This window comes from Ranitomeya imitator, chromosome 3, assembly GCF_032444005.1.
Source record: "Ranitomeya imitator isolate aRanImi1 chromosome 3, aRanImi1.pri, whole genome shotgun sequence".
In the NCBI taxonomy this organism is placed as follows: domain Eukaryota; kingdom Metazoa; phylum Chordata; class Amphibia; order Anura; family Dendrobatidae; genus Ranitomeya; species Ranitomeya imitator.
The window spans coordinates 824,804,594-824,829,032 of record NC_091284.1 but is presented as its reverse complement, the minus strand read 5'-3'; the positions used below and the strand labels follow the sequence as shown (position 1 = coordinate 824,829,032).

At 43.6% G+C, this 24,439-nt stretch overlaps 1 protein-coding gene across 2 annotated transcripts in view; it reads left to right on the top strand.

Annotated features, from left to right (window-relative positions):
- The window catches only part of FCHSD2 (FCH and double SH3 domains 2), a 179,653-nt gene that overhangs the window by 140,364 nt on the left and 14,850 nt on the right, over window positions 1-24,439 (top strand). Inside the window, exons 11-14 of one of the 2 annotated variants that reach the window (XM_069759414.1) lie at window positions 1,316-1,387; window positions 7,529-7,645; window positions 11,287-11,391; window positions 19,528-19,689. In XM_069759414.1, coding sequence (XP_069615515.1) covers window positions 1,316-1,387; window positions 7,529-7,645; window positions 11,287-11,391; window positions 19,528-19,689 — 456 coding nt within the window. The remainder of the gene's footprint in view (window positions 1-1,315; window positions 1,388-7,528; window positions 7,646-11,286; window positions 11,392-19,527; window positions 19,690-24,439) is intronic. The other variant, XM_069759415.1, reaches the window with a different exon arrangement.

Here is a 24,439-nt window from a genome sequence, read left to right as displayed (position 1 = left end):
TATAATACTGCCCCTATGTACAAGAATATAACTACTATAATACTGCCCCTATGTACAAGAATATATCTACTATAATACTGCCCCCTATGTACAAGAATATAACTACTATAATACTGCCCCTATGTACAAGAATATAACTACTATAATACTGCTTTTATGTACAAGAATATAACTACTATAATACAGCCCCTATGTACAAGAATATAACTACTATAATACTGCCCCCTATGTACAAGAATATGACTACTATAATACTGCTCCTATGTACAAGAATATAACTACTATAATACTGCCCCTATGTACAAGAATATAACTACTATAATACTGCTCCTATGTACAAGAATATAACTACTATAATACTGCCCCTATGTACAAGAATATGACTACTATAATACTGCTCCTATGTACAAGAATATAACTACAATAATACTGCCCCTATGTACAAGAATATAACTACTATAATACTGCTCCTATGTACAAGAATATAACTACTATAATACTGCCCCTATGTACAAGAATATAACTACAATAATACTGCCTCTATGTACAAGAATATAACTACTATAATACTGCCCCTATGTACAACAATATAACTACTATAATACTGCCGCTATGTACAACAATATAACTACTATAATACTGCCCCTATGTACAACAATATAACTACTATAATACTGCCGCTATGTACAACAATATAACTAGTATAATACTGCCCCTATATACAAGAATATAACTACTATAATACTGCCTCTATGTACAAGAATATAACTACTATAATACTGCCGCTATGTACAAGAATATAACTACTATAATACTTCCCCTATGTACAAGAATATAACTACTATAATACTGCCCCCTATGTACAAGAATATAACTACTACAATACTGCTATGTACAAGAATATAACTACTATAATACTGCCCCTATGTACAAGACTATAACTACTATAATACTGCTCCTATGTACAAGAATATAACTACTATAATACTGCTCCTATATACAAGAATATAACTACTATAATACTGCTCCTATATACAAGAATATAACTACTATAATACTGCCACTATATACAAGAATATAACTACTATAATACTGCCCCTATGTATAAGAATATAACTACTATAATACTGCTCCTATGTACCAGAATATAAATGCATATACTCCGTCACTACCACTATGGGTGATAATAGAATGTGAGTTGTGTGTACTGATCGTCCCCTGCGCTCAGATTAGTGATGTGGGTGACGCTTCTATCTTCATGTTCTAACCCAGTGCCGTCTGTCTGTCTCTGTTTCTGTCCTCCCTCTGCGGTCAGAGTTTTCGAGCTGTTCCGCTGGTGGATATTGAACCTTCTCCTGTCAGTGCTATGAGAATTTCTCTGGCCAAGGTATAACCCGCTCGCTCGCCCTCCATCTCCCGCTTACCATTGATCATGTGATTCCTTGTTGATGATTGAGTGTATAAATCCTTTTAAATTAATCCCCCGATGATGGCCCCTCTGGGCGCTGTGATCGCTGACATTCACGGGTACTGTGTGACATGTGACGGTGGTCCTCTGTATGTATACGGTGTGTATTGTGTAGGGTGCGGTGTCTGTGTGTTTAGTCTTTGGTGCATGATGGAGGGGCTCTATTTGTACTATGTAGAGGATTTGGGTGGGCGGCATGGAATCCGTGCTGCAGGTCTTGAGGGTCCATCCTGATTTTTGCAGAATTTTAATTGGTCATTGATCACCAACTACAGCAGGGGTGTCAAACTGCATTCCTTGAGGGCTGCAAACAGGTCATGTTTTCAGGATTTCCTTAGCATTGCACAAGGTGCTGGAATCATTCTCTGTAGGTCATTAAATTATCACCTGTGCAATGCAAGGAAATCCTGAAAACATGACCTGTTTGCAGCCCTCGAGGAATGCAGTTTGACACCTCTGAACTACAGCACTGAAGACTTCGCCCCACGTCCGTCCGGGGGCCCCGTGTACTCTATATGTGCAGTGAACGGGGGCTGTTGGGGAATTACATGGTAACAACTCCCTTCTTGGTCAGTTTGGTGCTGAGAAATGGATCTCCTGCGGAGACCTCCAGCCATCATCTGCGATCTGCAGAGGCGTGAGGCAGCAAGTGCACAAGAGCAAGACAGCAAGAGTAGTGCTCTGTGTCCCCCACTGTGCCCATAGAACTCAATGGATGTTGGTGTGCTGCGTGGAAATGCCAGCTTCCTCGGCAGAGGAGATCCCCTCCCCCCCCCCCACCCCGGGCTTTACCTCTGACATCCTTATCCATGCTGTTCCTTCCTTGGCCTTATCCGTGTTGTTCCTTCCTTGGCCTTACCCATGTTGTTCCTTCCTTGGCCTTACCCGTGTTGTTCCTTCCTTGGCCTTACCCGTGTTGTTCCTTCCTTGGCCTTACCCGTGTTGTTCCTTCCTTGGCCTTACCCGTGTTGTTCCTTTCTTGGCCTTACCCGTGTTGTTTCTTCGTTGGCCTTACCCGTGTTGTTCCTTCCTTGGCCTTAACCGTGTTGCTCCTCCCCACCACCACCCGGACTTTACCCTTGATATTCACCCCCCCACCACCCGGGCCTTACCCGTGTTATTACGGACTTTACCTATGCCATTTTCCCCCCGGGCCTTACCCGTGTTGTTCCCCACCCTCCTTGGCTTTACCTCTGTTTTGTTATGGGCTTTACTTTTGTTGACTATCCCAGGGCTTTACCTGTGCCATTTTCCCCGGACCTTCCCCATATTGTTCCCCCCGGACCTTCCCCATATTGTTCCCCCCGGACCTTCCCCATATTGTTCCCTCCGGACCTTCCCCATATTGTTCCCCCCGGACCTTCCCCATATTGTTCCCCCCGGACCTTCCCCATATTGTTCCCCCCGGACCTTCCCCATATTGTTCCCTCCGGACCTTCCCCATATTGTTCCCTCCGGACCTTCCCCATATTGTTCCCCCCCGACCTTCCCCATATTGTTCCCTCCGGACCTTCCCCATATTGTTCCCCCCGGACCTTCCCCATATTGTTCCCCCCGGACCTTCCCCATATTGTTCCCTCCGGACCTTCCCTATATTGTTCCCTCCGGACCTTCCCCATATTGTTCCCCCCGGACCTTACCCATATTGTTCCCCACCCCATCCTTACCCGTATAGTTCCCCACCCCATCCTTACCCGTATTGTTCCCCACCCCATCCTTACCCGTATTGTTCTCCACCCCATCCTTACCCGTATTGTTCCCCCTGGACCTTACCTGTATTGTTCCCCCCGCACCTTACCCATATTGTTCCCTACGGACCTTACCTGTATTGTCCCCCACCCCATCCTTACCCGTATTGTTCCCCTTCCCATCCTTACCCGTATTGTCTCCCCCCCCCCCCCATCCTTAGCCTTACCCGTGTTGTTACGGGCTCTACCTGTGTTGATTATCCCCAGGCTTTACCTGTGTTGTTCCCCTACCTGTGTCGCCCCCTGTGGACCTCTCGGGGAGCTGCATTATCAGCCATATTTACAGTAACGTATGAGTGAGGTTGTTGCGGAGGGAATTGCTCGGCCCCAGGACATGATGTTTGTGGGTTTTCAGGGAAGCACTTTGCACCTTTGTGTCCAGATGTGGAAGGCTTATTGTTCTTGCACATCCGGGAGGATTTCCATGGTCGGTGTCAGCGCTTCTTTCCCCGGTCCATCTTCCTCTATGGAGATAGTGAACATTGTGGCGAAACGCTGAGGCTGCAGCTCGTGCCCGGACGCTCAACCTTTCCGTTTACTCTGCAATATCTGATGAAAGGGAGAAATGGGGAATATCTGGGGGAAAGTCAACTTAAGGTCACAGGAGCTGGCTCTGAAAATAGGCAACTGCTAGAATAGCAACTCCCTGACCCCCAGATGTTGGGAATGTTACCTGTGTCTGACCTTACTGCAGCCTGTGCGCTGCCCACTGTCTGCAAGATGTTCCCCTCCTCGTCTGTATCCGGGTCCTGACCTGACACTTCTTGTTACCATTGTATCCAGCCATTTACCTGCACTGATACACTGTAACAAACGGTCAGGACAGCAGAGAGGTTTGCCTTGCTCTTTGTTATATATTTTGTTTCAGTTCTTCATCAGTTTCAATAAACGGACTATTAACTATTTACATCCAACCTGAGCTCATACTTCACAGCTGAGGGTTCGTTACAGTTGCACTCAGCCTGGACAACCCTCTGTGACCTTATCCTTCCCACAGCTGAGGGTTTGTTAGTTGCATCCCTCGTGGACAACCTACCGTGACATTATCCTTCCACAGCTGAGGGTTGGTTACAGTTGCATCTACCCCGGACAACCCTCTGACCTTATCCTTCCCACAGCTGAGGGTTTGTTACAGTTGCGTCGAGCCCAGACAGTCCTCTGTGACCTCATCCTTCTCACAGCTGAGGGTTTGTTACAGTTGCGTCGAGCCCAGACAGTCCTCTGTGACCTCATCCTTCCCACAGCTGAGGGTTTGTTACAGTTGCATCCAGCCCAGACAGTCCTCTGTGACCTCATCCTTCCCACAGCTGAGGGTTTGTTCCAGTTGCATCCAGCCCAGACAGTCCTCTGTGACCTCATCTTTCTCACAGCTGAGGGTTTGTTACAGTTGCGTCCAGCCCAGACAGTCCTCTGTGACCTCATCCTTCTCACAGCTGAGGGTTTGTTACAGTTGCATCCAGCCTTGACAGTCCTCTGTGACCTCATCCTTCCCACAGCTGAGGGTTTGTTACAGTTGCGCCCAGCCCAGACAGTCCTCTGTGACCTCATCCTTCTCACTGCTGAGGGTTTGTTACAGTTGCTTCCAGCCCAGACAGTCCTCTGTGACCTCATCCTTCTCACAGCTGAGGGTTTGTTACAGTTGCGTCCAGCCCAGACAGTCCTCTGTGACCTCATCCTTCCCACAGCTGAGGGTTTGTTCCAGTTGCATCCAGCCCAGACAGTCCTCTGTGACCTCATCCTTCTCACAGCTGAGGGTTTGTTACAGATGCGTCCAGCCCAGACAGTCCTCTGTGACCTCATCCTTCTCACAGCTGAGGGTTTGTTACAGATGCGTCCAGCCCAGACAGTCCTCTGTGACCTCATCCTTCTCACTGCTGAGGGTTTGTTACAGTTGCATCCAGCCTAGACAGTCCACTGTGACCTCATCCTACTCACTGCTGAGGGTTTGTTACAGTTGCTTCCAGCCCAGACAGTACTCTGTGACCTTATCCATCTCACAGCTGAGGGTTTGTTACAGTTGCTTCCAGCCCAGACAGTCCTCTGTGACCTCATCCTTCTCACAGCTGAGGGTTTGTTACAGTTGCTTCCAGCCCAGACAGTCCTCTGTGACCTCATCCTTCTCACAGCTGAGGGTTTGTTACAGTTGCTTCCAGCCCAGACAGTCCTCTGTGACCTCATCCTTCTCACAGCTGAGGGTTTGTTACAGTTGCGCCCAGCCTAGACAGTCCTCTGTGACCTCATCCTTCTCACAGCTGAGGGTTTGTTACAGTTGCTTCCAGCCCAGACAGTCCTCTGTGACCTCATCCTTCTCACAGCTGAGGGTTTGTTACAGTTGCGTCCAGCCCAGACAGTCCTCTGTGACCTCATCCTTCTCACAGCTGAGGGTTTGTTACAGTTGCGCCCAGCCTAGACAGTCCTCTGTGACCTCATCCTTCTCACAGCTGAGGGTTTGTTACAGTTGCTTCCAGCCCAGACAGTCCTCTGTGACCTTATCCTTCTCACAGCTGAGGGTTTGTTACAGTTGCTTCCAGCCCAGACAGTCCTCTGTGACCTTATCCTTCTCACAGCTGAGGGTTTGTTCCAGTTGCGTCCAGCCTAGACAGTCCTCTTTGATCTTATCGTTCTCACAGCTGAGGGTTTGTTCCAGTTGCGTCCAGCCCAGACAGTCCTCTTTGATCTTATCGTTCTCACAGCTGAGGGTTTGTTCCAGTTGCGTCCAGCCCAGACAGTCCTCTGTGACCTCATCCTTCTCACAGCTGAGGGTCTGTTCCAGTTGCGTCCAGCCCAGACAGTCCTCTGTGACCTCATCCTTCTCACAGCTGAGGGTTTGTTCCAGTTGCGTCCAGCCCAGACAGTCCTCTGTGACCTTATCCTTCTCACAGCTGAGGGTTTGTTACAGTTGCGCCCAGCCTAGACAGTCCTCTGTGACCTCATCCTTCTCACAGCTGAGGGTTTGTTCCAGTTGCGTCCAGCCCAGACAGTCCTCTGTGACCTCATCCTTCTCACAGCTGAGGGTCTGTTCCAGTTGCGTCCAGCCCAGACAGTCCTCTGTGACCTTATCCTTCTCACAGCTGAGGGTTTGTTACAGTTGCGTCCAGCCCAGACAGTCCTCTGTGACCTCATCCTTCTCACAGCTGAGGGTTTGTTACAGTTGCGTCCAGCCCAGACAGTCCTCTGTGACCTTATCCTTCTCACAGCTGAGGGTTTGTTACAGTTGCGTCCAGCCCAGACAGTCCTCTGTGACCTCATCCTTCTCACAGCTGAGGGTTTGTTCCAGTTGCGTCCAGCCCAGACAGTCCTCTTTGATCTTATCGTTCTCACAGCTGAGGGTTTGTTACCGTTGTTCTCACTTCTGGAACACATTTATTTTCTGCGCTGATGGTTTTGCAACAATGTATCAGTGCGGGTAGAATGTGTCGTCCAGACTGGATACATCTGAGTAGAAGGTCAGGAGGGTTTTCATCTTCCGCTGTCGGAGAATAAAACCTATTTTTTCTTTATATCCTGTAGTTTTGATGATCTGGAGCGTAAATCCCGCTGGGCAGTGTCTGCGTTCCCAGCGACGTCTGTCCCGATGGCGCTCTGTCGAGTACGGTTTAGTAAATTCCGGTGGTCTCCCGGCCGCCGGTGGTCTCGCTGATGGTCACCACTCATTACCTATATTCCGCGCCTCTGCTCTCCGCTGGTATCGGACCCTCTATGGGCTGCGAGAAACCAGCAAAAATATTAATTCAGCATTTTACAGAAAGCGGCCGCCCGCCCGTGCCAAGATTCTAGTGAAGGTGCCAGTAAAAGTAACGTAAGAAATCTCTGTGAAGGCGAGGGGCCGGGGCGAGTGCTGCCCCCCATCCAGGCTATAAGGGGCGGCGGAGGAAGGGCGGTATTCTCCGCTACTTGGATATAAAGACTATAAAATCCCCGGTTCGCGCCTCCTCCGGTGCACCTCTCCCCTGGGGTGTCATCCCCCCCCCGACATCCCCCCGTGCATGTAATGTAGCAGAGCTGGCTTAGTTACTTAAAGGGGTGTTCTGAGTTTTAGGTCACTAAAGCCAAATAGTTGCATATCTTGAAAGTAATGTATCCATTCCTTGCTATTTGTAAGATCTCCGCTTGCTGTCAGTGCATAGAATCCATTCTTTTGTTCGGAGGGTGCTGGGCTTGTTTGCTCCGGGTGCACTGCGGCGGCTGCATGGCGTGCGTCCGGTAAATCCCGGTCCGTGCGCTCGCTGGTGATTAGGGTCCTGCCGCTCGCCGGGGTGTTGGTCTGCGCTGTCCCCGTACAGAAGTGTAATGTGATTATTTTATTCTGCAGAGTCGGCAGCTGGAGTCTGAGACCGGCACCACGGAAGAGCACAGCCTGAACAAGGAGGCGCGCAAGTGGGCGACCAGGGTGGCACGGGAGCACAAGAACATCATCCATAGTCAGCGGGTAGGTGTAGTGCCAGCTGGGTGCACGCCGGTCCAGGGGCGCCAGGGGCATATTCAGATGCAGGAATGACCCCCCCCCCCAATAGTGACGACCGCATGTGTCTATACCGGTGATGATAGTGGGACCACATGACTAAGACATCCATGGTGGCATTATAGGGTCACCAGCTGCAAGGGGCCCCATAACAGCACAAGCTCCCATAACACTGCGCCAGATGCAGAAACCCACCCCCCATGACCACGTCAGATGCAGAAACCCACCAACCATGACCACGTCAGATGCAGAAACCCACCACCCATGACCACGTCAGATGCAGAAACCCACCACCCATGACCACGTCAGAGGCAGAGGCCCACCCCCCCATGACCACGTGAGATGCAGAGGCCCTCACCCCCCATGACCACGTCAGATGCAGAGGCCCTCACCACCCATGACCACGTCAGATGCAGAAACCAACCACCCATGACCACGTCAGATGCAGAGGCCCATCACCCATGACCACGTCAGATGCAGAAACCCACCCCCCATGACCACGTCAGATGCAGAGGCCCTCACCACCCATGACCACGTCAGATGCAGAGGCCCACCCCCCATGACCACGTCAGATGCAGAGGCCCATCACCCATGACCACGTCAGATGCAGAAACCCACCACCCATGACCACGTCAGATGCAGAAACCCACCACCCATGACCACGTCAGATGCAGAAACCCACCCCCCATGACCACGTCAGATGCAGAGGCCCTCACCACCCATGACCACGTCAGATGCAGAGGCCCACCCCCCATGACCACGTCAGATGCAGAGGCCCATCACCCATGACCACGTCAGATGCAGAAACCCACCACCCATGACCACGTCAGATGCAGAAACCCACCACCCATGACCACGTCAGATGCAGAGGCCCTCACCACCCATGAGCACGTCAGATGCAGAAACCCACCACCCATGACCACGTCAGATGCAGAAACCCACCACCCATGACCACGTCAGATGCAGAAACCCACCCCCCATGACCACGTCAGATGCAGAGGCCCTCACCACCCATGACCACGTCAGATGCAGAGGCCCTCACCACCCAACAAATCCGATCATTTTTCACTTTTGTCATTTTTATCTACAGCTCTGGCAAACATTAAGTGACCACTACAAAATGTTCAGTTTGTCTGATTTTTCTCTTTATAGGTATATTTTTGAGTAAATTGTAAATAGCTCTTTTATTCCGTTAACATACTGACAACATGTCTCCGATGTTCCCAGCAATAAATTTTGTATTTATTTTCTGACAAAGAAAAATGGTCAAAATTAAAAGCCCAGTGCTTTCAGACCTCAAATGATGCACAGAAAACAAGTTCCTAATCATTTAGAAACCACAATACTAATGTTTTACCCCAGGAAGAGTTCAGAAATCAATATTTTGTGGAATAACCATGATTGTTAATCACAGCTTTCATGCGTCTCGGCAGCTTTCCACCAGTCTATCACTCTGCTCCTGGTACAATAATATCCGTTCTTCTGTGTTTGTTGGCCTGTGACTATCCATCATCCTCCTGATTACATTCCAGAGGTTTTCAGTGGGGTTTCAGGTCTGGAGATTGGGCGGCCATGACAGGGTCTTGATGTGGTGGTCCTTCATCCACACCTTGATTGACCTAGCTGTGTGGCATGGTGCATTGTCCTGCTGGAAAAACCAGTCCTCAAAGTTGAGGAACATTGCCTGAGCAGAAGGAATCAGCTGTTTTTCTAGGATAGCCTTGTATGCGACTTTATTCATACGTCCTTCACAAAGAACAACCTGCCCAATTCCAGCCTTGCTGAAGCCTCCCCAGATCATCACCGATCCTCCACCAAATTTCACAGTGGGTGCAGACACTGTGGCTTGTACGCCTCTCCAGGTCTCCGTCTAACCATTAGAAGACCAGGGGTTGGGCAAAGCTGAACATTAGACTCAACAGAGAAGATTACCTTACTCCAGTCCTCTATTATATATACAGCTCTGACAAAAATTAAGAGACCACTGCACGGTTGTATATAGATCCGCTTCCCTCCATGTCTGACAGCCGTTCCATTCCAGTGTCAGATGAATTCCATCCAGAGTACTCCTCATTCTACTTAATATACGTCTGATTAGGTGATCACCTGAACCAAATCTTATTTAACGGAAGGAAAGTATAAAAAACCCTGTTGTGGTGTTCACAATCCTCCTGTAATACGACAAGCTTGATGGCAAAACAAGTGCTAGGAATATCCCAAAAGTAATAGGAATGAAAAAAAATAATGTATAACCATGTGAAAGGAGTGGAAAAGAAAAGTCTTCAGTGAGGGCTCAATTCTGGCTTTACTAGCAGAGGGACACAGTGAGCGTCATGTTGCCTCCATCCTTAAAATTTCTAAGACGGCAGTCCATTACAACAAGGTCAAGCAGCAGACATTGGGGACAACAAAGCTACAATATAATATATATTTATATTTTTTGCTTGACCCCTTACTGACATAGGGCGTATAGTAGTACGTCGATGTCAGTATCACCCACTTTGAGGTGGGCTCCGGCGGTGAGCCCGCATCAAAGCAGGGACATTTCAGCTGTTTTAAACAGCTGACATGTGCCCGCAATAGGTGCGGGTGGAAACTCGATCTACCCGCGCCTATTAACTAGTTAAATGCCGCTGTCAAACTTTTCAGCTCATTCAAAATAATAATAAAAAAAAATCAAACCTACACATATTTGGTATCGCCGCGTTCAGAATCGCCCGATCTATCAATTTAAAAAAAGGATTAACCTGGTCGCTAAACGGCGTAGCGAGCAAAAAATCAAAACGCCAGAATTATATTTTTTGGTCGCTGTGACATTGCATTAAAATGGAATAACGGGCGAACAAAAGAACGTATCTGCGCAAAAGTGGCATCATTAAAAACATCAGCTCAGCACGCAAAAAATAAGCCCTCACCCAACCCAAGATCACAAAGAATGGAGACGCTACGTGTCTCGGAAAACGGCGCAATTATTTTTTTTTTTTGGGGGGGGTGGGGGAGCTGGAATTTTTTTGTACCACTTAGATAAAAAAATAACCTAGACATGTTTGGTGTCTATGAACTTGTAATGACCTGGAGAATCATAATGGCAGGTCAGTTTTAGCATTTAGTGAACCTAGCAAAAAAAAAGAAGAAAAAAAAAAAACAAGCGTGGGATTGCACTTTTTTTTGCAATTTGACTTCACTTGGAGTTTTCATTTTTTATTTTTCCTGTTTTCGAGTACAAGACATGGTAAGACCAACGGTGTTGAAAAGTACAACTCGTCCCGCAAGAAATAAGCACTTACATGGCCATATTGATTGAAAAATAAAAAAAGATATGGCCCTGGGAAGGAGGTGAGCAACAAACGAAAATGCAAAACTGAAAAAACCTCCGGGGGTTTAAGTACAAATGTGTTATCTTTACCTTTACGCCTTTTCGAGATAATTTAATCTTCAACTTGCTTAACTGTTCACAATAACAGTACATTTTGACCAGGGGAGCCCAAACTTTTTCATGCCATGTAGTGCTGGCTGTAGAGCCCCAAATTTTGGGCGAGCCATATGGGCCCCCTCTAACTGTTCCCATCCCAGGACTTGACTTCTCCTCGTTCCCTCTTTTCCCGCAGTTGCTGGATGACCTGGAGTGTCAGAGTTCTCCGGCGTCGGAGCAGGGTCGCCTGGAGCTGGAGCAGAGGATCGAGGAGGTGAAGGAGAGTATCCGGAAGGCCGAGGTGCGTGCACAGATCGGACACTTCTGTCCATTGTCCTATGTGTAAATGTGTCGATAGATTCACTGATGGGGGAATGTGAGATCCGAGAGGCGCGGATCAGTTATTGCCCCCTGTTATCAGCCATCTCTCAGTGTGAGGAAAGGGACGACGCTCTATTTTTCTCTGTTATCAGCCGTTTCACAATATGGAGTGTCCCATGTAATCGACCTGCAGGACTACTCCTCCCATCTGCAGTGTCCAGTAGAGATAGATGAATGGAGACCTCCCACGCCGCCACTTAGGTCTCCGCTCAACCGAAGACCAATAAAATCGGATCTGGCGGTTTTTCTCCATCGCCAGGAGCCCGTTACATTTTCCTGTATAATAAGCCGTTGTATAAAAAAAATGACGGAGCTGGAAATGGTAATTCTAGGATTTTCCGCTCGCGCCGTCTCGGGAGCCGTAAATGTTTTATTAGAGGTCGCCGGTTTCGTTGTGTAGGTCGTCTCCCCTTTTCCCCCTCTTTGTTACAGAAGTTGTGCCAGCGTCTCCCCGGCATTACACATGTCTCATTCTACTTGGCTTTAATTAAAATTTAATTAACGCTGTTACAAATAGAAGTAATTATAACCTCGTGTCCGAAACATATTCATTCTGGAGCGAAGCTGCGAGGGCGGCGAGACGCACGGATGTGCAGCGAAACGCGTTAGCAGGGATACAGCGGATCGATCCGTCGCCCCGATATTTGCTGCCCTGGCCCTAACAGTTAAATACTCTGTTATTAGCCCCAACTGACACTCAATGCATCGGGCACAGCAAAATTCCCACATTGTTTTCCCCGGTGTGTTCTCCGTGCCTGCACTATGATCTCTGCTCCGCAGCTTTCTCACTTGCACGTTCTAGAATTATCCCTAAGAGGATACTGCAGTGTTATTAATTACTGAACCGTAATATTGTTCACATCCTTGTAAGACACATTGGAGCAGAGACGCGGCGGCCCCCCAAGTAGTGACGCGCCGTGTATTATATTCCGGGATGTGAAGTTTAAGAAAAAGTCAAAGAAAATTATACAAAATCCATTTTTTGGATGGATTTCCTGAACATCATGTCTCCAGGCGACGGCGTGTGTCACATATTCTCCTGACTAGGAGTTTTCATCTGTCCTTATTGCCGAACCCTGCTGGATAATTTATCAGCTAATAAGTGAAAAAGGAGAAAATACATTACAACTTCTCAGCTTAACATTGGTGGTTGTCACATCATCCAAATATTATGTACAAAAATGTAACTTCTATCATACTGCCCCTATGTACAAGAATATAACTACTATAATACTGCCCCTATGTACAAGAATATAGCTACTATAATACTGCTCCTATGTACAAGAATATAACTACTATAATACTGCCCCCTATGTACAAGAGTATAACTACTATAATACTGCCTCCTATGTACAAGAATATAACTACTATAATACTGCTCCTATGTACAAGAATATAACTACTATAATACTGCCCCCTATATACAAGAATATAACTACTATAATACTGCCCCTATGTACAAGAATATAACTACTATAATACTGTTCCTATATAAAAGAATATAACTACTATAATACTGCTCCTATGTACAAGAATATAACTACTATAATACTGCCCCTATGTACAAGAATATAACTACTATAATACTGCCCCCTATATACAAGAATATAACTACTATAATACTGCCCCTATGTACAAGAATATAACTACTATAATACTGTTCCTATATAAAAGAATATAACTACTATAATACTGCCCCTATGTACAAGAATATAACTACTATAATACTGCCCCTATGTACAAGAATATAACTACTATAATACTGCCCCCTATGTACAAGAATATAACTACTATAATACTGCTACCTATGTACAAGAATATAACTACTATAATACTGCCACTATGTACAAGAATATAACTACTATACTACTGCCACTATGTACAAGAATATAACTACTATAATACTGCCCCCTATGTACAAGACTATAACTACTATAATACTGCTCCTATGTACAAGAATATAACTACTATAATACTGCCCCTATGTACAAGAGTATAACTACTATAATACTGCTCCTCTGTACAAGAATATAACTACTATAATACTGCCCCTATGTACAGGAATATAACTACTATAATACTGCCCCTATGTACAAGAATATAACTACTATATTACTGCCCCTATGTACAAGAATATAACTACTATAATACTGCCCCCTATGTACAAGAATATAACTACTATACTACTGCCCCCTATGTACAAGACTATAACTACTATAATACTGCTCCTATGTACAAGAATATAACTACTATAATACTGCTCCTATGTACAAGAATATAACTACTATAATACTGCCCCCTATGTACAAGAATATAACTACTATAATACTGCCCCCTATATACAAGAATATAACTACTATAATACTGCCTCCTATGTACAAGAATATAACTTCTATCATACTGCCCCTATGTACAAGAATATAACTACTATAATACTGCCCCCTATATACAAGAATATAACTACTATAATACTGCCCCTATGTACAAGAATATAACTGCTATAATACTGCTCCTATGTACAAGAATATAACTACTATAATACTGCTCCTATGTACAAGAATATAACTACTATAATACTGCTCCTATGTACAAGAATATAATTACTATAATACTGCCCCTATGTACAAGAATATAACTACTATAATACTGCTCCTATGTACAAGAATATAACTACTATAATACTGCCCCCTATATACAAGAATATAACTACTATAATACTGCCCCTATGTACAAGAATATAACTACTATAATACTGTTCCTATATAAAAGAATATAACTACTATAATACTGCTCCTATGTACAAGAATATAACTACTATAATACTGCCCCTATGTACAAGAATATAACTACTATAATACTGCCCCCTATGTACAAGAATATAACTACTATAATACTGCCCCTATGTACAAGAATATAACTACTATAATACTGTTCCTATATAAAAGAATATAACTACTATAATACTGCCCCTATGTACAAGAATATAACTACTATAATACTGCCCCTATGTACAAGAATATAACTACTATAATACTGCCCCCTATGTACAAGAATATAACTACTATAATACTGCTACCTATGTACAAGAATATAACTACTATAATACTGCCACTATGTACAAGAATATAACTACTATACTACTGCCACTATGTACAAGAATATAACTACTATAATACTGCCCCCTATGTACAAGACTATAACTACTATAATACTGCTCCTATGTACAAGAATATAACTACTATAATACTGCCCCTATGTACAAGAGTATAACTACTATAATACTGCTCCTCTGTACAAGAATATAACTACTATAATACTGCCCCTATGTACAGGAATATAACTACTATAATACTGCCCCTATGTACAAGAATATAACTACTATAATACTGCCCCTATGTACAAGAATATAACTACTATAATACTGCCCCCTATGTACAAGAATATAACTACTATACTACTGCCCCCTATGTACAAGACTATAACTACTATAATACTGCTCCTATGTACAAGAATATAACTACTATAATACTGCTCCTATGTACAAGAATATAACTACTATAATACTGCCCCCTATGTACAAGAATATAACTACTATAATACTGCCCCCTATATACAAGAATATAACTACTATAATACTGCCCCTATGTACAAGAATATAACTACTATAATACTGCCCCCTATGTACAAGAATATAACTACTATACTACTGCCCCCTATGTACAAGACTATAACTACTATAATACTGCCCCTATGTACAAGAATTTAACTACTATAATACTGCCTCCTATGTACAAGAATATAACTACTATAATACTGCCCCTATGTACAAGAATATAACTACTATAATACTGCCCCCTATATACAAGAATATAACTACTATAATACTGCCCCTATGTACAAGAATATAACTACTATAATACTGCTCCTATGTACAAGAATATAACTACTATACTACTGCCACTATGTACAAGAATATAACTACTATAATACTGCCCCCTATGTACAAGAATATAACTACTATAATACTGCCCCTATGTACAAGAATATAACTACTATAACACTGCCCCCTATGTACAAGAATATAACTACTATAATACTTTTCCTATGTACAAGAATATACAGTGGGGCAAAAAAGTATTTAGTCAGTCAGCAATAGTGCAAGTTCCACCACTTAAAAAGATGAGAGGCGTCTGTAATTTACATCATAGGTAGACCTCAACTATGGGAGACAAACTGAGAAAAAAAAATCCAGAAAATCACATTGTCTGTTTTTTTTAACATTTTATTTGCATATTATGGTGGAAAATAAGTATTTGGTCAGAAACAAAATTTCATCTCAATACTTTGTAATATATCCTTTGTTGGCAATGACAGAGGTCAAACGTTTTCTGTAAGTTTTCACAAGGTTGCCACACACTGTTGTTGGTATGTTGGCCCATTCCTCCATGCAGATCTCCTCTAGAGCAGTGATGTTTTTGGCTTTTCGCTTGGCAACACGGACTTTCAACTCCCTCCAAAGGTTTTCTATAGGGTTGAGATCTGGAGACTGGCTAGGCCACTCCAGGACCTTGAAATGCTTCTTACGAAGCCACTCCTTCGTTGCCCTGGCGGTGTGCTTTGGATCATTGCCATGTTGAAAGACCCAGCCACGTTTCATCTTCAATGCCCTTGCTGATGGAAGGAGGTTTGCACTCAAAATCTCACGATACAAGGCCTCATTCATTCTTTCATGTACCCGGATCAGTCGTCCTGGCCCCTTTGCAGAGAAACAGCCCCAAAGCATGATGTTTCCACCACCATGCTTTACAGTAGGTATGGTGTTTGATGGATGCAACTCAGTATTCTTTTTCCTCCAAACACGACAAGTTGTGTTTCTACCAAACAGTTCCAGTTTGGTTTCATCAGACCATAGGACATTCTCCCAAAACTCCTCTGGATCATCCAAATGCTCTCTAGCAAACTTCAGACGGGCCCGGACATGTACTGGCTTAAGCAGTGGGACACGTCTGGCACTGCAGGATCTGAGTCCATGGTGGTGTAGTGTGTTACTTATGGTAGGCCTTGTTACATTGGTCCCAGCTCTCTGCAGTTCATTCACTAGGTCCCCCCGCGTGGTTCTGGGATTTTTGCTCACCGTTCTTGTGATCATTCTGACTCCACGGGGTGGGATTTTGCGTGGAGCCCCAGATCGAGGGAGATTATCAGTGGTCTTGTATGTCTTCCATTTTCCAATTATTGCTCCCACTGTTGATTTCTTCACTCCAAGCTGGTTGGCTATTGCAGATTCAGTCTTCCCAGCCTGGTGCAGGGCTACAATTTTGTTTCTGGTGTCCTTTGACAGCTCTTTGGTCTTCACCATAGTGGAGTTTGGAGTCAGACTGTTTGAGGGTGTGCACAGGTGTCTTTTTATACTGATAACAAGTTTAAACAGGTGCCATTACTACAGGTAATGAGTGGAGGAAAGATGAGACTCTTAAAGAAGAAGTTACAGGTCTGTGAGAGCCAGAAATCTTGATTGTTTGTTTCTGACCAAATACTTATTTTCCACCATAATATGCAAAAAAAAATGATAAAAAAACAGACAATGTGATTTTCTGGATTTTTTTTCTCAGTTTGTCTCCCATAGTTGAGGTCTACCTATGATGTAAATTACAGACGCCTCTCATCTTTTTAAGTGGTGGAACTTGCACTATTGCTGACTGACTAAATACTTTTTTGCCCCACTGTAACTACTATAATACTGCCCCTATATACAAGAATATAACTACTATAATACTGCCCCCTATATACAAGAATATAACTACTATAATACTGCCCCCTATATACAAGAATATAACTACTGTAATACTGCTCCTATATACAAGAATATAACTACTGTAATACTGCCCCTATGTACAAGAATATAACTACTATAATACTGCCCCTATATACAAGAATATAACTACTATAATACTGCCCCTATGTACAAGAATATAACTACTGTAATACTGCTCCTATATACAAGAATATAACTACTGTAATACTGTCCCTATGTACAAGAATATAACTACTATAACACTGCTCCTATGTACAAGAATATAACTACTATAATACTGATCCTATATACAAGAATATAACTACTATAATACTGCCCCCTATGTACAGGAATATAACTACTATAATACTGCCCCTATGTACAAGAATATAACTACTATAATACTGTCCCTATGTACAAGAATATAACTACTATAATACTGCTCCTATGTACAAGAATATAACTACTATAATACTGCCCCTATGTACAAGAATATAACTACTATAATACTGTCCCTATGTACAAGAATATAACTACTATAATAATATTGCTCCTATGTACAGGAATATAACTACTATAATACTGTCCCTATGTACAAGAATATAACTACTATAATACTGCCCCTATGTACTAGAATATAACTACTATAATACTGCCCCTATGTACAGGAATATAACTACTATAATACTGCCCCTATGTACAAGAATATAACTACTATAATACTGCCCCTATGTACAAGAATATAACTACTATAATACTGCCCCTATGTACAAGGATATAACTACTATAATACTGCCCCTATGTACAAGAATATAACTACTATAATACTGCCCCTATGTACAGGAATATAACTACTATAATACTGCCCCTATGTACAAGAATATAACTACTATAATACTGCCCCTATGTACAAGAATATAACTACTATAATACTGCCCCTATGTACAAGAATATAACTACTATAATACTGCCCCTATATACAAGAATATAACTACTATAATACTGCTCCTATATACAAGAATATAACTACTATAATACTGCCCCTATATACAAGAATATAACTACTATAATACTGCCCCTATATACAAGAATATAACTACTATAATACTGTCCCTATGTACAAGAATATAACTACTATAATACTGCCCCCTATATACAAGAATATAACTACTGTAATACTGCTCCTATGTACAAGAATATAACTACTATAATACTGCCCCCTATGTACAAGAATATAACTACTATAATACTGCTCCTATATACAAGAATATAACTACTATAATACTGCTCCTATGTACAAGAATATAACTACTATAATACTGCTCCTATGTACAAGAATATAACTACTATAATAGTGCCCCTATGCACAAGGATATAACTACTATAATACTCCTCCTATGTACAAGAATATAACTACTATAATACTGCCCCTATGTACAAGGATATAACTACTATAATACTGACCCTATGTACAAGGATATAACTACTATAATACTGACCCTATGTACAAGGATATAACTATTATAATACTGCCCCCTATGTACAAGAATATAACTACTATAATACTGCCCCTATGTACAAGAATATAACTACTATAATACTGCCCCTATGTACAAGAATATAACTACTATAATACTGCCCCTATGTACAAGAATATAACTACTATAATACTGCCCTATTTAGAGACATATATATGTGAATACACCGCTGACTTTCTATCGGTGACATGTGTAAGGAGATCTTCATGGATGGTTGGGCGGATTCTTTTCCCAGGGACGTTCTGTCACCTTTTCACCTTTGGGTAATTTGTGGCCGCCCCTGTTATGACGGGTAGGATAATGGGTTACTTATACGTGTTTGCTGTGTGCTGGTCCCTGAGATGATTGTTGTGCGGTCAGTGACCCTGCGGCTCGTGGCAGCAGTAATGCGATGTCGTTAACCTTCCTGGGGTCGGTGCTGACCCTCGATGGTTGCCGTCATTACATGCAGATACAATGTGGCATCGGAACATCTCCTGGAAATGGACTAAACTTCTATTCACTTTTTCAAGATCTGTGCTTGCTGTTAGGGTACGGGGCCTTCTCATTCACATCTGGAGGCTGAAAACCCGTACAGACCTCATTGTTCACAGCTGAGGGTTTGTTCCAGTTGCACCCAATCTACAGAATTATCTAGACTGATACATTGTAGCAATCTCTTGGAGTCATATGTCTATGATGGCAGCCATATTGGCTCTTACCCAGCATGCTCTGTTTGCCGCAGATCACCAAGCTCAAGGCAGAAGCTCGTCTTGACCTCCTGAGGCAAATCGGGGTTTCGGTAGACACGTGGTTAAAGAGCGCCATGAACCAGGTGATGGAGGAGCTGGAGAACGAGCGATGGGCCAGTCTACCCACCATGATCAACAACGGATCTTCTCACCTGGTACAGTCGCTGCTCGCGTCCGCTCTGAGGTCACCCATCAATAGTTGTCTAACTGTATAAAGGGGACGGTGCACTTTAAGAAAGAGATGTTTAAATTGGTTACATTGTGTCTTTTTACTCCAGTTACATCCAGAGCTGCAGTCACAATTCTTCAGTTCAAAGACCGCATTAATAATCTGAGCCAGCGGGGGCAGCACTGAGCTGTGGGGTCCCAGGATGCAGCTCTGGATGTGACTGGAGGATTGTCGAGGTTGATTTCTATAAAGTTAATTCATGATTATTCATATTGTATTCACATTCTCACCGCTGGGTAAGAGAAGCTTCATCCTCAGACGTCCCGGAGGCGTCAGCACATTACTGGCTCCTTCCATCTCTTACATATTTCACTTCGTTACTTTTTGTTGGATTTTGCGTTATCATCCAGTTTCTCCCGAGCGACGGTCACACGCTGCACTCTGCTATGTCTGTGTCTCATGTTCCTGTGACGGCAGCGGCGGGTAATGTCCGTCACCGCTCCAGCAGCATCGCACCCCATAGATGTGCACAGGATTACCAGAAGTGTGTGGGGTGTTTTTTTGTTTTTTAATTCAGCAACATCTTTTTGTTATACATCTTTACCTGTAAATATAATTTTACATAGAATTCATCTGCATTAAAATTTTGTCACTGTATACATACATTACATTACTGATCCTGAGTTACATCCTGTATTATACTCCAGAGCTGCACTCACTATTCTGCTGGTGCAGTCACTGTGTACATACATTACATTACTGATCCTGAGTTACATCCTGTATTATACCCCAGAGCTGCACTCACTATTCTGCTGGTGCAGTCACTGTGTACATACATTACATTACTGATCCTGAGTTACATCCTGTATTATACCCCAGAGCTGCACTCACTATTCTGCTGGTGCAGTCACTGTGTACATACATTACAGATCCTGAGTTACATCCTGTATTATACTCCAGAGCTGCACTCACTATTCTGCTGGTGCAGTCACTGTGTACATACATTACATTACTGATCCTGAGTTACATCCTGTATTATACCCCAGAGCTGCACTCACTATTCTGCTGGTGCAGTCACTGTGTACATACATTACATTACTGATCCTGAGTTACATCCTGTATTATACTCCAGAGCTGCACTCACTATTCTGCTGGTGCAGTCACTGTGTACATACATTACATTACTGATCCTGAGTTACATCCTGTATTATACCCCAGAGCTGCACTCACTATTCTACTGGTGCAGTCACTGTGTACATACATTACATTACTGATCCTGAGTTACATCCTGTATTATACCCCAGAGCTGCACTCACTATTCTGCTGGTGCAGTCACTGTGTACATACATTACATTACTGATCCTGAGTTATATCCTGTATTATACCCCAGAGCAGCACTCACTATTCTGCTGGTGAAGTCACTGTGTACATACATTACATTACTGATCCTGAGTTACATCCTGTATTATACCCCAGAGCTGCACTCACTATTCTACTGGTGCAGTCACTGTGTACATACATTACATTACTGATCCTGAGTTACATCCTGTATTATACCCCAGAGCTGCACTCACTATTCTGCTGGTGCAGTCACTGTGTACATACATTACAATACTGATCCTGAGTTACATCCTGTATTATACCCCAGAGCTGCACTCACTATTCTGCTGGTGCAGTCACTGTGTACATACATTACATTACTGATCCTGAGTTACATCCTGTATTATACCCCAGAGCTGCACTCACTATTCTGCTGGTGCAGTCACTGTGTACATACATTACTGATCCTGAGTTACATCCTGTATTATACTCCAGAGCTGCACTCACTATTCTGCTGGTGCAGTCACTGTGTACATACATTACATTACTGATCCTGAGTTACATCCTGTATTATACCCCAGAGCTGCACTCACTATTCTGCTGGTGCAGTCACTGTGTACATACATTACATTACTGATCCTGAGTTACATCCTGTATTATACTCCAGAGCTGCACTCACTATTCTGCTGGTGCAGTCACTGTGTACATACATTACATTACTGATCCTGAGTTACATCCTGTATTATACCCCAGAGCTGCACTCACTATTCTACTGGTGCAGTCACTGTGTACATACATTACATTACTGATCCTGAGTTACATCCTGTATTATACCCCAGAGCTGCACTCACTATTCTGCTGGTGCAGTCACTGTGTACATACATTACATTACTGATCCTGAGTTATATCCTGTATTATACCCCAGAGCAGCACTCACTATTCTGCTGGTGAAGTCACTGTGTACATACATTACATTACTGATCCTGAGTTACATCCTGTATTATACCCCAGAGCTGCACTCACTATTCTGCTGGTGCAGTCACTGTGTACATACATTACAATACTGATCCTGAGTTACATCCTGTATTATACCCCAGAGCTGCACTCACTATTCTGCTGGTGCAGTCACTGTGTACATACATTACATTACTGATCCTGAGTTACATCCTGTATTATACCCCAGAGCTGCACTCACTATTCTGCTGGTGCAGTCACTGTGTACATACATTACATTACTGATCCTGAGTTACATCCTGTATTATACTCCAGAGCTGCACTCACTATTCTGCTGGTGCAGTCACTGTGTACATACATTACATTACTGATCCTGAGTTACATCCTGTATTATACCCCAGAGCTGCACTCACTATTCTGCTGGTGCAGTCACTGTGTACATACATTACATTACTGATCCTGAGTTACCTCCTGTATTATACCCCAGAGCTGCACTCACTATTCTGCTGGTGCAGTCACTGTGTACATACATTACATTACTGATCCTGAGTTACATCCTGTATTATACTCCAGAGCTGCACTCACTATTCTGCTGGTGCAGTCACTGTGTACATACATTACATTACTGATCCTGAGTTACATCCTGTATTATACTCCAGAGCTGTACTCACTATTCTGCTGGTGCAGTCACTGTGTACATACATTACATTACTGATCCTGAGTTACATCCTGTATTATACTCCAGAGCTGTACTCACTATTCTGCTGGTGCAGTCACTGTGTACATACATTACATTACTGATCCTGAGTTACATCCTGTATTATACCCCAGAGCTGCACTCACTGTTCTGCTGGTGCAGTCAATGTGTACAGACATTACATTACTGATCCTGAGTTACATCCTTCATTATACCCCAGAGCTGCACTCACTATTCTGCTGGTGCAGTCACTGTGTACATACATGACATTACTGATCCTGAGTTACATCCTGTATTATACCCCAGAGCTGCACTCACTATTCTGCTGGTGCAGTCACTGTGTACATACATTACATTACTGATCCTGAGTTACATCCTGTATTATACCCCAGAGCTGCACTCTCTATTCTGCTGGTGCAGTCACTGTGTACATACATTACATTACTGATCCTGAGTTACATCCTGTATAATAGCCTAGAGCTGCACTCTCTATTCTGCTGGTGCAGTCACTGTGTACATACATTACATTACTGATCCTGAGTTACCTCCTGCATTATATCCCAGAGCTGCACTCACTATTCTGCTGGTGCAGTCACTGTGTACATACATGACATTACTGATCCTGAGTTACCTCCTGCATTATATCCCAGAGCTGCACTCTCTATTCTGCTGGTGCAGTCACTGTGTACATACATTACATTACTGATCCTGAGTTACATCCTGTATTATACCCCAGAGCTGCACTCACTATTCTGCTGGTGCAGTCACTGTGTACATACATGACATTACTGATCCTGAGTTACATCCTGTATTATACCCCAGAGCTGCACTCACTATTCTGCTGGTGCAGTCACTGTGTACATACATGACATTACTGATCCTGAGTTACATCCTGTATAATACCCTAGAGCTGCACTCACTATTCTGCTGGTGCAGTCACTGCTGAGCGTTGCATTATGTAGCGTTTGCATGATGTCGGGATTATTGTGATATTTTGGGCAGTTGTCGGGTCGTGTGAATCCCGCTGATCAGAGTTGGTTACTTTATCATCTATTACCAGATAGTTCCACCTCTGATCTTCAGGAGTTAATGAGGCGTCCTCCGTTCTGCTCTATAATGGGTCTTCGGGACGAGGTTTGCAGTTGTCCTTTGATCACCGTGTTCCGGGATATTTCCCTTCACGTCATGGACTTTACTTTGTCATTAACTTTGAGTCACAGGGAACTTCTTTAATTATCTTTCCCAAACTGCGGCGATGAAACCTCCGAGTCTCGGGATGTGTCCACAGGACGTCGATTATTACATCCAAGGTGCAGAAAAACCGTAATCAGCCGGGACGGCGGCCGATTGTGCTCTGACTAGACGGCTGCTTACACCATGTGATGCCACCATTGGGGTGTTACAGATAAGTGGACCCTACTGAGACTTGTGAAGTTCCAGTATCATCCTAGTTGGAAGTCCAACGTAAAGTCAGAGTGTTTTGTCAATTTGAAAAGTTTTCAAACTACTCTATTTTTTGTCCTCAATAGAAGGTAATGGAAACATTGGACAATGTATCAGAAGTTGTTAAAGAATCCCATCCTATTAAAGGGAGCGGTGATCACTTGAGTTGGTTAGAGTCTTAACCAGTGGGACCCCCACCCAGACCAAGAACGAGCTTCTGAAGACTCTTAGAAGTTGATCGGTGGCTCCATTCATTGTGTATGAGACTTATGGAGATACCAGAGCCTTCTACCCTTCCATCTTTGCCGAGTCCCATTCTGAT